Source organism: Vidua macroura, chromosome 3 (assembly GCF_024509145.1).
Source record: "Vidua macroura isolate BioBank_ID:100142 chromosome 3, ASM2450914v1, whole genome shotgun sequence".
NCBI classification, from domain to species: Eukaryota; Metazoa; Chordata; class Aves; order Passeriformes; family Viduidae; genus Vidua; species Vidua macroura.
Window position 1 is genome coordinate 47,849,833 of NC_071573.1, and position 17,877 is coordinate 47,867,709.

At 35.0% G+C, this 17,877-nt stretch overlaps 1 protein-coding gene across 10 annotated transcripts in view; it reads right to left on the bottom strand.

Annotated features, from left to right (window-relative positions):
• Positions 1 to 17,877, bottom strand: part of RGS7 (regulator of G protein signaling 7) — a 239,595-nt gene that overhangs the window by 122,136 nt on the left and 99,582 nt on the right. For all 10 annotated transcript variants that reach the window (XR_008436147.1, XR_008436148.1, XM_053972664.1 and 7 more), the window contains exon 3: positions 13,707 to 13,803. Coding sequence is in view for 8 of the 10 variants with exons in the window: in XM_053972664.1 (XP_053828639.1) it covers positions 13,707 to 13,803 (97 nt within the window). In the remaining 2 variants the exon portion in view is untranslated. The remainder of the gene's footprint in view (positions 1 to 13,706; positions 13,804 to 17,877) is intronic.

Consider the following 17,877-nt stretch of genomic DNA (forward strand, 5'->3'; position numbering starts at 1 on the left):
TCAACATTCATTTTGCCAGGTTTTTTTTTTTTTTAATTTTATCGCTGTTATTTAAGCAGGTGAGAGGGAATATAAACTGAACACTTGAGCAATGAAAAGCATTCAACTTCAGGCTTTCTCTCTGGTTTTGTTGCATCATAACGATATATTACCTTGAGTATCTGACAGATAAAAACGTCATGAAAAAATATAGCATGTATATTATACCCATCACTCTTTTCCAGCACTTTGATTCCTATCATGTCCTTTACATTTTTTGAAATGCTAATTACACTCAGTCTGCTGTATATACAGGGGTTGCTTTGGGAAAACAGGATTATTTTTGCAGTTATAAATGGTCATTAAAGGACAATTTGTGTGATTTAGTGCTAGGGTTGATATTGTTAATAAACATCCACGACTAGAAACTGTAAAGAACCTTGCAGATAAAGAGTAAACACCTTTAGAAACCCAAGGTAACATCTCACTCCTAATGGGTGTGCCCACACTTTGTTAGATTTCAGACAATTACTTGGGTTTCTAGTACTGCCACAGAGGGAGTCTTTTTTATCTGGGGGCACCCAGAGCAGCACTGGCTGAGAGCAGTTTGGGCATTCCAAGCTCCACTCTTCAGGCGGCAGCAGCTCCCCCCACATATGGGCAAGCAGCTCCTAGCAGCAGCAGGCACAGGCTTTTTCATCCCCTCCAGCAGAGCAGCAGCCCAGGGCCCTGACAACAGGGGCGGGGGGCATTTTTCTTGTTTTTCTCTGACCTTGCTGGATGCTGCCTCATTTGTAGCCCATTAATAATTTCAGACTCCTCACCCATAATCATAGAAACTAGGCTGCTGTTTCATAGCTGCTTAGACACATACTTCTTGTACTGGTGCAGTCCAGTGATTTAGGTAGATTCTGAGTGAAGATCAAATCAGATGTGCACGGATTTTACTCAAGTTTGTCTTCCTGTAAAAGATATTTATTTTATTAGCACTAAAGTTGCAGGCTTCACTTGCCAAGAGAAAAATCTCACACTGGAAATAGTAATACTCAGCAAAAAAAAAAAAAAAAAAAAAAGCATTTTGGATTTGAGACAGATTTTTTTACTCCTCTTTCTTACCAAGTCAATACTAATCACAGATGAAAAACACATTTTATTTTTTTAGTTATGTCAGCAAGAGGAACTTTTTCCTTTTCAAAATAATGGTAGAAAAGATAGTTCTAAAAGATTTCCAATAGTGATACAAATCTTCATTAGATCTGAGACAGAGGGCCATAATCTCCTTATTTGGCAGATCTGTTGCTTTGAGAAGAGTTTCAGCTGACTGAGGACAGCTACTGCAAATGTTAAAACTAATATATTCCATTTTTCTTTTTGCCATGTATTGTGCCTGTTGAAGCTTGCTGAAGCTAATGCAAAACTTAGGAACTCTTGCTTTTAATCTGTGTAGTGTCCTTTTTTCTTTCTGTTTGCTATTTTTCTGTAAATAAAATTTCCTGTTTGGATAACCCATTATAAAATTATACAGCATTTAAACTGAATAACTGCCTTGCTAAAGCACAAATGACATGTAAATTTTTTAAATAAATAATTATCTGTATCTGAATGTAGTCTTGGACAGAAGGTAAATCATTATTCATGAAATTATATTTTATCTTTTTCTCTTATTTCTGACTTTTCAGTCTCCCACTACATCTATCTGCACATCAGGATTCCATTTTTGAGTAGAGATAGAACAGACAGTTTCTATTTTGGCTTGACTAGTAACAAACTGAGCACAGAGATTCAGCAAATATTGATGTCTAAGTTTGATGGATTGGCCTGAATAGCCGAGCTGTAGAGATGTGCCAGAAGAGTATTTCAAATACACTGAATTAGAGATTTTTATCTCATTTTTTATAACAAAGGATCCAAAACTATTTTACACAAACCCCTTAAACTGGAAGCTTCTTCTCAGACAAGAAATTACAACTTCATCTAAAATAGATGTAATATATAGAACTAAAGTGACATTTCACTCTTTAACCTCAATATTTATTTTGCTTTCTGTACTGTTCTAAAAGAAATAGAATTGGAAGGATATTTAAGTTTTTAAATTTTCAGCTATCAATCAGTGATTTTTCAATTGAAACCAATTAAAATAATACATTTTTAAAACAACAATACATGTGTAATGGAGATACTTAATTCTTACAAAATAGTAAGATTACCACAGAGAATAAAGACCATGTCTACACAGACACCTTGTCCTGGATAACCATAATTCAAATAGCCTTTTATAGAACATGAATGTCCTTCAAAACTCACATCATTCAAAAGTTAAGACACACTATCCATATAAAATTCTCCTTCTTCCACAAGAAGTAATGACTCCTTCCACATTTAATAATTTATGTACACTAAGGAAGTATTTTCCTATTTCCTGACACATACATAAATAATCACTGCTCCCAAATAATCCAAACAGATACAGTTTCCAAAAAAAATGCAATGCTTTTGGTCAGAAAGTATAAATCTTGAAGCACTTTGGAATCTTACATTGGTAGTGTCTGGTAATGCCATTCCTTCCCTCATTAAAATGATTTAATGGTGCCTTCCCTCTTCCCAATGTACTTCCTGTTCAGAAGTCTGTTTCACTGAGAGCTAACAGGTTCCTTTCCCCTTTCGAAAATCAGGTGACTTCCATTTCTCTTTTGGGACTTTACAATTAGTACACAAGTTTAAATTTGTTACTCTACCAATTTATTTTGATTCTATTAAAATACATTTCAAAAGAGTATTTCATGTTCAATTTATTCTCAGTTTTAGCATTTCACTGACAATGGTTTCTCTCTAACCTCCTAAAATAGCCTGGTTTTCACAGCCTATTAACTGCCCTATAAGGTCTTCCTCTGCCTAATACACAATTCCATTTTAATCTAGCTGTGTCCATACAAACTTGCTCAAATGCTTTTTAAAATTTTGCATCCCATCATTAATGATTAGAAATAAAATCTTTAAGAATAATCAAAAGTGTAATTATATCAGACTAAATTCAAAACTAACTAGGTGACTGTTTGGATTAAACATGGCATATCATCCTTTAGAATAATAGGAGGAGAGTTCTACTAATTGTGACTAAATTACAGAGGTCATTTAACCCATTGCAGAGGTAATGTATAAGCAGTGTCCTAGATCTCAGTGACATCGCATGAAATTAAATAATACCATCCAATTAATGCATACTTTACCTTTCTGCTGGTGTGACAGAGCTCAGGACAACCAGTGCTGAATTATACTTGCTCAGTACACTGGAGCTGTGTTCCCTGTCCCTCACGTTGCTGTCAAAACGAGCTATGACCAACACATGGAGAGAGATGGATGTCTGCTTGTTTGGGGGTGATTGTTTTTTCTTCTCAAACATGAAGAAATGTATTTTTAAGACAGAGGGGAAAAAGTGAGACAGGCTGTACTCTTCTATTTACTTTCAGCAACTGTCCTAGAACTGTAAATTGCTACTATGACCAGTTTTCCATTCATTTTCTGGAAAATAGACTCAATTACTAGTCTTTAAATAGTCTAGAGTTTGGGGACATCATGCCTGCTGGAAGCTTCCTTGTACACATGACACAAAATTAAGATTATCCTCATAAATCCTGCTTGAGCAATAGGATGTTCTTTAACACAACCATATTTTCTACCTACTTCCAGTCCAGAGCAACCAACCCATCACTCACACAGAGCAGATAGGGTCTCTCTGCAAATGCTGACCATGGTAACCATGTCTTCGTGGCTTGTCATTTTAGTACTGATGTGAAATTTTTTAGATGGTATATCAACAGTCTGAAAAAATGTAAGTAATAGGCAAGACCTAAATATTTCTGTAAAACTATATTTGACCTCAGGTACAAAAGCCAAGGAGATGAGTCACTCCACCTCCACCTTTCATTAAAACAGATTCTGATTTGTTCTATTGAACAGATGCTTTTGTAAGTATGAAAGGACTTAAAAAAAAAAAAACACTTTAGAACACAGGTACTAGGAACATAAAAATACTACTACTCAGAAAACAAGTGAATAGAGAACAAAGAAAGTCTCTTTTTCTCTAAAGAGTATGGAAGAAATGAGAATTCAGCTTAATTACTGATTAAAACAGCTAGAAAAATGAGGGAAGGGTAAAAATGTGGGAAGAAAAGCAGAAGGTGAAATTCATGTGATCAAACCATTAACAGGCAGGTTTGGCTCAATGCCTTTTTTCTATTCGCAACATATTGGCTGGTCTAGAGATACAGCTCAGAAAACAACTGAGCATTTTACTGTATACTTATTAATATCTGCAAGCTTCTTTCCATAATAAGTCCAAAACTTACAAGAAGATGGTCTTGATGAAAAGGCAAAGCATCTGACATATAGACCTACAGACTCAGTTCTGTATGCCTTTAAACTACTTCCACATTTTAGCTGTCTCACGTTTTGTTATAAAATGTCAAAAGGCAAGAATTCTGGTATCAGACAAGCACATGGGTGCTGCTATCCATGACAGCCTTGCATGCACATGTTATGGTAATTGACTCAGAAGAAAAAAGAATGCAAAATGTCCCACATGTCCACTTGTACACTCAAGCATTACCAGGCCTTTTAATAAAAAATATTATCTTACAAAATGTGTGCTTGGAGAGGGGAGTTTAATACTAATTTCCCAGCCTTTTTTTTTTTTTTTTTTTTTATATTCTCAATGCTTTCCATTTAGTTTGGCTTCACTAGCCAAGTCTCAGCAATGACTGTGTCCTCCTTCCCACAACCAAGTTATTCTTTTGAGCATTCTACCTGGATTCTGGAAGATTCCTGGGTTTCTGCTCTGTTCCTCAGACACCAAATTCACCAGCCTGCTCCTTCTGGCTTCCTGACAATCACTGCAACAGCTTTGCCTGTTTCCCACTGTGGTCTAACCTTTGCTATGGGGAGTTGCGCAGGGAAGCAGCACCTACTCCAGTGATCTTTCCCAGAAGCAGAAACAAGCAAACCAAGAGCATCCCCTCTGAGGTCTTCCATCCTTTAAGACAAAAGACACAGATGCTGCATGGCAAAGCACACAGCAGGAGTGCCAGGCTTTGTGCCTCCAAAGCTGCCAACATCTGCTGGCCTTGGGGCCTGCTTAAACTGTGGGGTTGGGATCAGAGAAAACATGGTAACTACAGCCAGCTTACGCGCTGGTTTTGTAACGTCAAGGCTTACTCTCCAACTGCATAGACTAGAAAGTAGGTTTTTAAACAATTAACTCAATTATTGACCTTTATTATGAAGCTCAGGAGTATAATAGGCTTTGTCAAATGTGCAGACTATTGTAAGCAACACTAATCGCACATTTGAGCACCCTTATTTCCTGTTAGCAAATTGTTCTTGATACTGTCATTCCATTTAAAATTATTTTGATGATTTGTAGAAAATTTATTACTATCAATGGACCTTTTATTTGCATAGTGATAGATTGTCAGTCACAGTATGTATGCTTCATGGAGTTATCTTTACTTCCCACAAGGGTGACTTTCTAATTTAATGTATGTTACTTTTTTCGGGAACGCAGCTGACAGAAAATAGCAGCAGAACTTCTTCAGCACCATGCATAACTAGCCTATAGATAACGTCAGCAACAATAGAAATATAAACAATTACAATTACTACAATTTATTCATTGCTTCCTTTTGCAAAGACAAGTCTGCAGTCTTCTGCTGCAAGTGCAATGACAATGTCTTTTTCCTCTTAGCTGGAACCAACAGAATCAGGAGCTAAATCACAAGTAATCTTGTAAAGCCTGCTAACTTGATTTCTTGCTTAAGGAGCATATTCTCCGGGGAATGATTTTACTTAGTTTGATTATTTTAACTGCTGGCCAACTATATGTATGTGCCTGTAAAAATGGAAGATTGAAATCTGCAAATACAGAACCACTTTCTTTTTGCATAAAGTTTGTTTAAATATTTCGAATTACTTTGAAACAATAGACTCAAAGGCAATAAGATAGAAAATTATGTACTAAAAAAGTAAAACTGAAGTAGAAACATTATTCCTGAAAAGTCATGAAAGGAGTCAATTTTAGTCATCATTTAAGAGGAAAAGGGGACTATTATTCCAGACACATATGTATCAGCCTAAAGAGAAAAAGAAATTTGCTTACACTGTATTATACCTAGCAGGATGTCTGTAAATAATATGTTATTTATGCCTGTACCAGCAATACTTATCACATGTCTACATTGCTTGCTAAATTATAGTTAATAGTGATCATGCAACCAAAAGCATGCCACCAGACAACAGGGTACAACACCACATAAATTTAAAAATTAGATATTTTTCAGCGTGTACTCCAAAATATAATTGCATCAATAATTATTGTCTCTGTTTATAAAACAATTACAGTACCTGCTTAACTACAACATTGCATGCAGAAATTCCCTGTAACTATTTTATTCCATTATAATTGACAATATATTCAGGTCCCAAACCTGCTAACCCATATTCCCAGCTTTAGAATTACCCTGCACTCTACAAACATTTACAAATCCCATGTACCATTGCACAGTTTTGATTTTTGGCAAGACTACAGATACTTTTTGGGACTCAAGGGTTCTGACCTTAGAGGAACCAAATTGGTTTTCTTTTCCTTTTGTCCATATGGATGTTCGTTTCTGAAATAGTATCCAGAGCCTACTTAACAAGAGTACAATGAAACAGATTTCACATTGTGGCAACATTACTAATGCTGAAAAAGGACTTCATGATGGGACTTCATTTGTCTTCAGCTACACACTTCCTCTCCCCATTCTTAACATGAGCTGCAAATTTCTCTACTGTCTCAGAAATTAGTGATGGCAGACACAGTACTAACCCTTTCTTCTGAGAAAATACTTCTGCCTCCCTTAAATTGCTCTGTGTAAAAATTCCAATGTGATTTAAACACCTTTGCAGTCATAGAAGTACCTCTTAAACTGGTGGTGTTAAATAATTTACTTTGCTCTGCTTCCTCATTAAAACAATTACTTAAAATACACATCCCTAACAAATTCTTACTGATACTTATTCCACTAGTTCTAATCATTGCTCTGCAGCATCAGTAATATTCATTTTTAAGAGATTTCCAAGAAGTAACAAGGACAGCAAACCATTTTCACAGAACTCCTGAATATATTACCATACATTCACTCATCTTTAGACATAATCCAGTCTTTTCTTCCTACAGGGCTTTGTGCACACAACAGATTTTAGCTAAGCTACCACCACTACAGATGCTGCTTATATCAGCTTAAGAGGGTTTCTGTTAAGCTGCCATATTATGCACTTCCTCCATGGGCAAATACAAATGGCATAAATAAGCGCTATATTTATGTTTGGATGGGGCTATTTTCTCTGCTTTCTCAAAGTATTATTAACTGTTGCCAATGGAAAACCAGCAAAACACAATTATTAACCAGTGTTAACAACAGAAAAAAATGGCACACTAGTGAAATTGAAGCTGTGATAGGTTGTGGAATTCCTGATATTTTCAGGTATATGTGAGGCTGATTCAGGGCTTTCTTTTCACCCCACGTTTTCTATGACTGTCACACATCCAGAGACTGAGTGTCAAAGGTAGCAAACTGGGTACATTTTTGGCTTTGCTGAATGCAGTAGGTTTTCCCACGCTCCTCTTAAATGTTCTCACACTTCAAAGCTGCAATCCTGTTCCACTTGAAACAGTGGCAAAATCTTACACAGAAGGAAATTACTAAGAAGACGCAGCAAAGGTAGGGAAGTATTTTCATTATGAAACAACATAGTAGGAAAAGGTAGCAAAACATTTCTATTGCTGATCAACAAGGCCCAGAGCTAATTCTCTGGAAATAGGAGTTTGGGAGTAAGCATGCATTTAGGAAACAAGACCATCTAATTCTAGCTGCACATTTTATGTGGACAAACCTCAAAGATGAATGTTCCAAGCAATTTTCCATCTCACAACAAGTGAATAGCTATTAAGGTGTTTTTTTTTCCATCATTGCAGGACTTCTATACCTATTTCTTTTGCAAATGTCTGTGAAAATAATATTTTCATATTTTAAAGGAACAGAAATTTATGATGATTGTTTTGCACATAGATTACTTTAAAAGACTTTTAAAATAGGTTTTCAGTATATTTCAGTTTCCTAGGACAATTTTGCAAAATTGCCTCAGACTTTTTTTTACTTTATTTCCTTCTTTTTACTAGAGTTCCCAATGGCAATTGCCACTGAATCAAAAAGTAAGCATATGAATAAAAATTTTTATTATGTTGTTTGGTTAGGAAGAAGCAATAACCTTTAAATTAGTATTTGTTGTTCTATTTAAAATAACTTCACATTTTGCAAAGCTTTTCATTACAATAGTAATTTAATAAAGGACTGATATTAACACATTCCTTAAAATGAAAATGGAGAGTACAATCGTCTTGGAACAGGCTGCCCAGATAAGTTGTGGCTGCCCCATCCACTTCCAGAAGTGTTCAAGGTCAGGCTTGATGGGGCCCTGGGCAAAAGTATCTAGTGGGTGATATCCCTGCCCATAGCAGGGAGACTAGAACTAGATAATCTTTAAGATCCCTTCCAACCCAAATAATTCTATGATTCTATTATTAAAGATAGTGGAAAGTTTTTTTCACTTCTTTTTGAGGAGCATTCATCTTATTTGATCCCAGCCCAGCACAGCTTGTTCATTCTGCACTTCCCAAAGGCAAAGCTGTCACAATTCTGATTTTCCATAAAATTCAGGAGTTCTGTCATGTTTTAAGCAGCTTAACATCACCCTCAGTAACCATCCCAGTCACAAGGCCCAGACACGCAACAAACAGAAAGAGAAGGTGAAGGGAGGCAGGCAGCACTGAAATATCCACTTTGGTTTTCTGTAAAGCATACAAGCCATCACTCATTAATCATTTAATTATGTCAATACTTGGAAATGACTGTGTGTCCAATCTTATGGCTCCACTTAGTCAATCTCTTCTACTCATGACTCTAAACATCGTGAACAAAAAATATCCACTCCCAAAAGATTATGAACATTTGAATGCAAATCAGTCACTGACAAAATAAATGCAGGAAACTGGTAGTATAACTTTAAACAAACTACTGATTTGGGAATAGAGGTTTATTAACTTTTTCTTCTCAAAATTCTGCTTTGAAAAGTGAAACTGTAAACATGACAAGTCCCTGCTCCAATCTGCCCATCTGAGAGGGCACAGGAGAGGGAATGATATGGTTTTTGTCCTTGATGAACTGACAGCAAGACTTTCATCAAAGCATTTCACTAAGAGTGGAACCTCATCAAGGCAGTGAGCTTGTAATTTTAACACCAAAGGCTTGGTTTGCAAGTAACAAGAGGCTCATTTGGCACAAAGAAATCAGCAATGATTCTACCATTAGATCACACTTTAGGACAATGCAAGAACAGAGAGATGAAGAAATAGATAGAACAAGAAAGTAGGAACCTGTCATCAACCCAGCATGGGAGACACTGAAGTTAAAAACAAGGTCTATAAAATTCAAGACTTGGGAATCTGGGAATCCTAGATTCTCCAAAATGGTTAATTTACTCTCAAAGATCTCTCAAAAACAGAAATTCCAAATTTTGTTTATTTACCTATAATGCAATATTACTTTGCTCCAAAGGCACCAGATGATCAAAGTGTTATGCCTTGTGGTTTTTGCTTCTTGTCAAACCAAGTAGTAGAGCTTTCTATTTCATTTTGTGTTTCAGGTTGGTAAGCTCCAGTACTGAAGTGGATAAACTAATCAACAAATTTCACATGCAGCACTGAGAAGTCATCAGATGTTAGCAACTCATTACTCAACTGGAAAAGATCAAAATTAATGACAGATGAAACTCTCCTGTTATTAGTCCCCTGAGTCATCCAGTTCTCACTGTACTGCTCCTCACTTTTTGCTGCCTGCCTCTGTATAGCAAGCAATACAGTTGCAGGTAGCCCCTGTGACTCATTCCTTGGGCTCACCCACCTGTGATTTGTGAGAATGATGAGTAATTATAACACTGCTTTCCTCTGGAGTCTCTCACTACATCTGTCCAAGCTACTGAGACTGCCAGTCTGCTTTTAAGTTGGATTTTTTTATGTTCAAACACATAAATTCTTTCATTTTTTTTACCAAGCATACTGCTACTGGTAATTAATTACTATATTAATGCATTTGCTTATCAAAATGCAATATCTCGTTATTTTCATGATTTCCCAGGTAAAAGAGAAATAAGCATTTTCTGAGATCAGGAAAAAACATTTAAATTAAAAATTAGATATGATTGCAATAATCTTTCTAAAAATGGGAAAATACAATGCTTATATGGATAAGTTACTATATCAGCTTCACCTACAGGAATGAGAAAAAACTAAAGACTTCACACAGATCATAATTTTCAGTGTAAGGTAAATTGATGTTTTCATTTTCTCTTTGACACAGGAGATGCTAAAAACACACCTTTCTACTGAACTCCTTCTCCTATTTTTGTTGGTTCAAGCTGTGACTACATTCCAAGATCAATGAGCCCTGCATCAGAAACACCCAGTAATAACAAGTATGAACATGTTTTTCTTGAAAGGTTTTTATTCTCCCTCTGTGTGTGTTCTTTAACTGAACTTATATTTCTCAATAGTTCTCCCTGCTCCTTAATAAAAATTCTCATGTTCCACACTCAAGCTTATACACCATTCAACTGGCACATTCTCCACAGCTTTTATCAGCAAGCTCACCCAAGTATTGCACACTTTAAAGTCCTATGAAGAATCACACTGATATTCCATAATGACCACAAGACATCACTACATCTTCTTAATGAAATATTCATGTTCTGATTAGCTTATGAAGCTTTCAGCACTAGGACTGGGTAAACCACCCACACCACCTCACAAAGACTTCCAAAACAAACCCTCAACTATTGCTTTGTCAGTAAACTCTGAATGATTTCTTCTGCTTCAAAGTGAACAGCAAAGCTTTGGCATTTTCTTGTATCCCTCCTTAGCAAAAATAAAAAATATATTTTAAAGCTCCTTCTAATCTCTATTATTTGTATGTCAGACTCCCTAAATTCATCATTTCTATCAATTTCCAGGTCTAAAGGTGAACCATGGACCAGGAAAATCACCTCCTCTTTATTCTTAATACTCTAATCCATGTTAATAAAGAATGCACATGACAACCTTCATGTAATCATTATTGCTGACCAGCAAGATGTCTATATACATTATCTTATTCACTCCTCCAAAACCTTTCAAAAGCATGAAGACAGTAAGTCCTTCTTTTATTCATCAAAATGCATAATCACATAGAAGGAGCAAAATCTCCTACCTAATTTTCCCTTAGAGCCTTAAAAGTTTCAAATTTTTATTTGCTCTCTATGAATGTATGGAATATTTGCAACATAAAGCAAATGGAGTCCTCATCTTTTCAAAATTTCACAAAATGGAATCATCTTTAATTTAGGATTATATTTTTCTGAAGAACAAAAATCTGTATAGTGTATAGGGAAATATCTGTATTTCAATTATTTCTCTCTGTTGATATTTTACTTGTGAAAACATTTCAGGAATGACTCAGTAAATGAGATAGTATGATTACAACATCTAATTTATTACAATCACAACATTCTGTTAAATTCAAATACCACTCCTCAGGCTGATTTTGCTAATACAGTCACCTTAAGAGATAGCCAGTAATTCAGCAATAAAAAGTGACTGCTCTTTCAACTAGTTTCTCACTTGCTGTTTTTAGAAGCAATACTATGAAATAGAAGTACATTAAATATATATATATATATATATATATATATATATATCACAAAACAATTACAACTATATCACATACGACCCTATTCCTACAGACAATTTATAGCCATCCTTAGCTTTTACAAGTTGTTTAAGGGACTTGCAGAGTCTTTCCTAAGTGCTTGGAGGAACATGATTTCACTGTGCTAGAGTTATCCGTTTTGCTTTTCCCCATGGGAAAAAAAAGAAAAAAAACAATTGCAAAGCTCTGGTATTTATGGGGCATAATCCAGGACAGATGGTGTGTACAAGACATCTTTTATGCACACACACACATGCATACACAACACACACACACATAGATATAAAAATATATTAACATATAAGTATATATATTTCAACTGAAGAGCATCTATTTTGATGCTTTTGAGGGTATTAACAGAACAATAAGTTTTTGTTAAATATATTTGCATTATTGCCGTAATGACCCTTAGACAATATTCCCATGTTTCCTACCAATCAACAGCTTTGAGTTAACCTGATATTCGTATGCTACATATACAAACTCCTAGCACATTAAATGAAATTAGTGACTTAGGACATGGATTTGAAGCTTTCAGATTCCACTCAGGATAGAGAACTGACAGGAAAGTAGATTAATTGAACTAAAATGACAGTTATGCTGTTCTGGGAGTTTCAGTCATGTGTAGCAAAAATTACTGGTACTCCCTGGTTTTTGAGAGAGAAAATCAGAAAAGAGGAAGAAAAACTGTTCTATGACTTTTTATTTCCCTATGAAGCTAATAAAGTTAATGCATCAATAGAAAAGTTGGTATATCAGTAACTGCTATGTATAACTGTGTGTGCATATATATATTCTAATTCAACCTTTAAAAGTATGATATCTATTCCACTAAAAAAAAAAAAGACATTTTGGTCGGTCTATTTTGAAATCCATCATACACCAGTAAAGGCAGAGATTAAAAATTAATATGAATTCTTCAATAAGATTCCATGCTGCACTAACTCATGGTAAATAAAGTTCCATTCTCCTGAGGCATTTTTTTGTGCAAGTGTCTAAAATCTAAAATCTATTTTCTAAAATTAGGAAGCAATTTTGTTTGCTCTTAAGGCTTTATCCTTCTTTATGACAGGATTATTCACTAGGAAAACATTCCAAAGGTTGAAAATTAAAATACAGAATTCCTCTTGGTGTTCTGGACAGTAGAAACTTGTATAACACTTACTGATTATGGACAAATTAGGTTAAACAATGGAATCTATTTCAAAGGAACTCAATACTCACTGGAGTATTTAGCCACATACATAAATGCATAAATTGTCATAAAATTATGTAAATAACTGAGTAATTATATGCTAACTAATTAATTAATAGAAAGATTTTTTTGTGCCTATGACTGTACTGACCTGGACCAGCTATAGAGTGCACAGCTGTCTTGCAAATCACCACAAAGATCTCAGGCTTAGTTTCTCAAGCACAGGCACCAAGCTAAAGAAGCAGATGATGAACATCGTAATAAATGTCACAGCCCCTGACCAGCATCAGTTGCAGAGTGTGGTGATGCTTTTTCTTTTGTTCCGCTGCTATGAAATTTCTTATCTTCATGTACTGGCCAATACACTAAACTCATCCTTGCTATGGAAGCTGGCTAAAAACCAGACCTGACCTGCCATAAAAATATTGCCAGTTTGAGATAATTAATTTTTGGTAGTAAATTAAGTATTCCCTTCACCTAATTTTCAGGACAAAAACATCTCTGTGTAAACCCACTCCAAACCCACTCTGAGGGAAATATCAAAAACTTCTATAATTAAACTACTCAAAGGATAAATAATGTCTCCTCCAGACCAGATGACTGTGGATTCTTAACAGTACTTATTTAAAAGTGTTTCCCACTAGAGCATACTCTTACATAAAACTTTAAAATAGTATGAAATTAACTTTGACTCTTACCAGAAAAGACACTGGGAATCTTGGAAAGAAAGCTTTTCACTGTACGAATAGGAATCCCATTTTTCTCATCTTGCATGCGGGCTATGACATCTTCCATCTGAATAGAGAAATAAAAATAAAAATAAAAAAAAGAATAAATAAACCCAGCATTATTTCCTGAAATAAATCTCCAAGAAATCCTAGATCAATCTCTCAGAATGACAGGTCCCCTCTTTATATTTCTTTCTTTAATTTATATTCTCTATTTTATTGAACATGCTAAAACTGCAAGTAATTTATTCACGACAGACAGTAAAAAATATATGTATTCAAGGACTCTTGAGAAAGAAACAGCAATGCAGAACAACTTAGTTAAAGTTAGATTTAGTTAAAGTACCTAAAAAACTTGTCAAAAACCATTGTTGGATATTAAACTTCATGTCTTGATTGTTTTAATGGTATTGTACCACATATAAAAGCAAAATAGACACATGCAGGCTTTTAGGGGACAGAGAGTTCTCAAATAGAACTTTCAAAACAAAGCAGAGCTTTTAAGTTCAAAGCTAAAATTCCTTTTTTTCTTTTGAGAAGGGGGAAAAAAGTACAACATGTTGTAATTCCTGAAGACAGTAGAGCCAGAAACCTAAGATTTCTTTGTAGGTAATAATGGAGTAGGTATAAAAATATTTTCAATCCATTTTATGATTTTCTTATGTATATATTTTTACATTAGCTAGGTTTTCCAATTCAATTTTTAGGCTAATTTTGACCATACATTTTATAAATTGTGCCCAACTCAAAGTCCACTTTCCTATGAACTATGACCAGAAAACACATTCACTGGAAAACAAAGAATATTCAAGTAGAGTCACTGGCTTACAATGCCAGTTTTTATTTTTCCTATTTCATAGTTGAAGTTTACAGATTTGATAATTTCCACCTTTCTTTCTTTGAATATCTAACTTCTCAAAATGTTCAATGAAACTGTGATGAAATTAATTACAACTATTCTTTCTTTTTTCTTAAATCACCAACATGGTCCATATGAACAACTCTGTATGACAGGGCATTTTATACTCTTTTATTATTCAAAGTTTAAAAAATTTTTGTATGTCACTTCTGTACCCCTAATAGATTCCCAAAAAATTCATTAAAATTTTCTGGCTGGGCTGTGCTGTGGAAGCAGAATAACAGATAAAATTCTGTCATGCTCCATTTTCCCCTAAAATCTGATGTCCCACATTTGCAAATAGCAAACCAGCATTGGCTGCAGCTGTGCTTTAATTGGCCCAATAAGAGAGTTATATAGAGCCAGGAAAGGGAACAGCATTTGGTGTCACCAGTGTATACTTGGGAAAAAGAACAAATATCCATTAAAAAAAAAAAAAAAAAAAGCACGAAGTCATTTAGCTTGACTGCTCATGAAAAAGCTATTTATGCATAGAGTGTCTGGAGGTTCCCATGTTCCATGTATTTATATATCACGTATTAACAACCTAAGGAATACAAACCCAGTGTCATTGTCCAAACCAAAAAGTAAACACAAAAAGTAGATATTGTTAGCAAGGTGTGAAAAACTCAGTCTATTGCTCAGAATTAAGCAATGTGCAAAATGTAATAGAAGAAAAGAACCAATATTCATCTGTCATGGAACTTAATTATTTAAATAGAAAACGTTATTAATAGAAAATTGTCAAGCATATCTATGCTTGTCAACCATTGTCTGTGAAATGGCTGTCCCTACATTTTTTATCCACATAGTAACTGAAGGTTTGTATCAACTCCTTCCAAATTCTGTTGGTAAACTCTCTTATTTTGCCCTTAAGTGAATAGAAATTCGCTCAAATTGAAGTAAATATTTTTGCTGATCATATTTGGTGATAAATTCCACAAATGCAGAAGGACAAAGTACAGAAGATAATTTGTACATAAGGCAACATGCTAAAGGTATATTTGCAATATAATAAGGATTGCTACAAACACAGGCCACACTTCTCAAACATAGCATTACAGGTGGAGAGATGCAGTTACTGCTTGCTCAAGAACACACAAGTTCAAATGTTAAATGCCCAGGGCTGTCAGTAGTCAGTCTTTTGACAGCACATGGAAGAAATTGTTAACTAGTTAACATATGTGTTAAACATATGCTAACTGACATTTACATATGCTTTCCTAAACTTTCTTCATGGACAGGATTGAATTTAAACAGCATAAAATCTAACTCTGAGAGAAACTGAAGCTCTGGGAGAGTCCTCTGGTTTTGATTAGCAAAGTGAACTCTATGGTGTCTATAAAAATTACACCTTCCCCTTTATATCAAGCTCATATTATTGTTCTGCATTGGGCATGGATTCTGTCAGTGCAAAAGGCAGCTCACACAACAGACAGCATTATTCAAAGCTGCCTGGATAACTCAGTGAGCAAAGATTATCTCCTAAGTGAGCAGGAATGTTCTGAACACACAACACAACAGCAGTCCACTAATCAGATACAGTTGACCTCTTGCACGGAAATCTAAGAAGTTACTTGTGGTTTGTGGTTATCTTAAATCTTAAACATAAGAACTCTAGAAAATGAAGGGAAATTTAAAAGAAAAAAAAGTTTAAATTAAAGATTCAAACCTATCTAATCCAATATAGGCAGGAGCAGTTTAACTTTCAAAATATGCAGTTGCTGTTTCTGTAACAGCTGCTTTAAATTCAGCAAATATATAACCTCTTCCACTGAAAACCATCAAACTCAATTATATTTGGGGAGCAGCAGTTAAGGCACTCCTCTGTCATTCATCAACAATGACCTAAAACAATGAAAAGGGCAGAATAGTTTAATTACAATGATGAAAGAAAATTTTAATCTAATTTTGCTCAAGAAGCCTAATCTGGGAAACACATGCTGCTGCCTGATATAATAGTTTTCCTTCCTGTATCATTGTTTGTTTCTGAGTCACCTGATCGAATGCTCAAAAATGAAATAGAAGCTTCTTCATTTCACCTCAGAATTAGACTTTTTTCTATTAATATGCTCTTACCTAGCTAAATCTGTCTAGCCCTTGTCTTGCAGTGGGATCCTTTTTAATCCTAAACATTCTCAAGTAACTCAAACTCACAAATAATTTGCCTCCTGATCACTCTGCAAATGAAGGTCAATATGCTCGAGAAGAGGAAGTTGTATAAGCATATATCTTAGTTTTTCAGTCATCATTATACATCATTAACTGGGAAAGTATAGCTAAAAAGACATTTCAGTGCAGCACAGATCCTACAGAAAGCTTTCTAAACAAACGTCTTCTTCAAAAGATGTGCCATTTTTTTTACCAGTGAGGTAATTCTAACCCTAACAAAAACTCACTAAACTTCTGATACATAGACAACGCAGAAAAAACTTACAATATTAATATTTAAAACTTCACTTGTCTCCTTGTGAAGATAATTTGCAGCCTTCATCTTGACATGTAAAGACTCTGTGAAATCTATTTCAAAGTCTAACTCTATGACAACAGTGACAATGCATCTTCTCTAAAGCAAGGAGGCAGATAAAAATATCCTGTAATAGAAGGGTCACAGGATACAGGAGCTATTGAACAATGACAACTGTGTTTGCTCTGAACACATTGGGAGCTAGGCATGCCCAACTTACCCAGGAGCAGAACCAGTGGAGGTCTTGACAACACATCAGGGGCAGTATCCTTTAGCTACTTACAGCTAAATGAAAGGAATATAGCTCCTAAGAGCACAATTTTTATGGTTCTTCAGTGCCACTGTGCCATGTCATTTGTGGGGGGAAACCCTGAAACCTTTAAACTCCCAAATATAAATAAGAATTGCATTGCTGCTCATCTGCACATCTTGCAAAAATTATCAACTTGAACCATAATTCCGCATCACCGCATCTTAAGAACTGGTTTTGGTTTGGGTTTTCTTTTTTTCATTAATTCAAACACAACAAAAGTGAAAAACAAAATGTTTGTTAGTGCAGGACAAGAAGGTTTTTTTTTTTTTTTCCATTAAAATTGAGCCTAAATCAACTCCAAATAAAGATGGATACTAGAAAAAGTAATTCATCTGGAAATAAACTAGTTCAAGAGATACATGGTAAAAACTTGAAGCCTTGCCCTACTTAGACATATACAGATGTCTTAATTTGATTTCTGTCCCTTAAAAATAAATAAATTCTGTGCCAGGGAATTAAGACT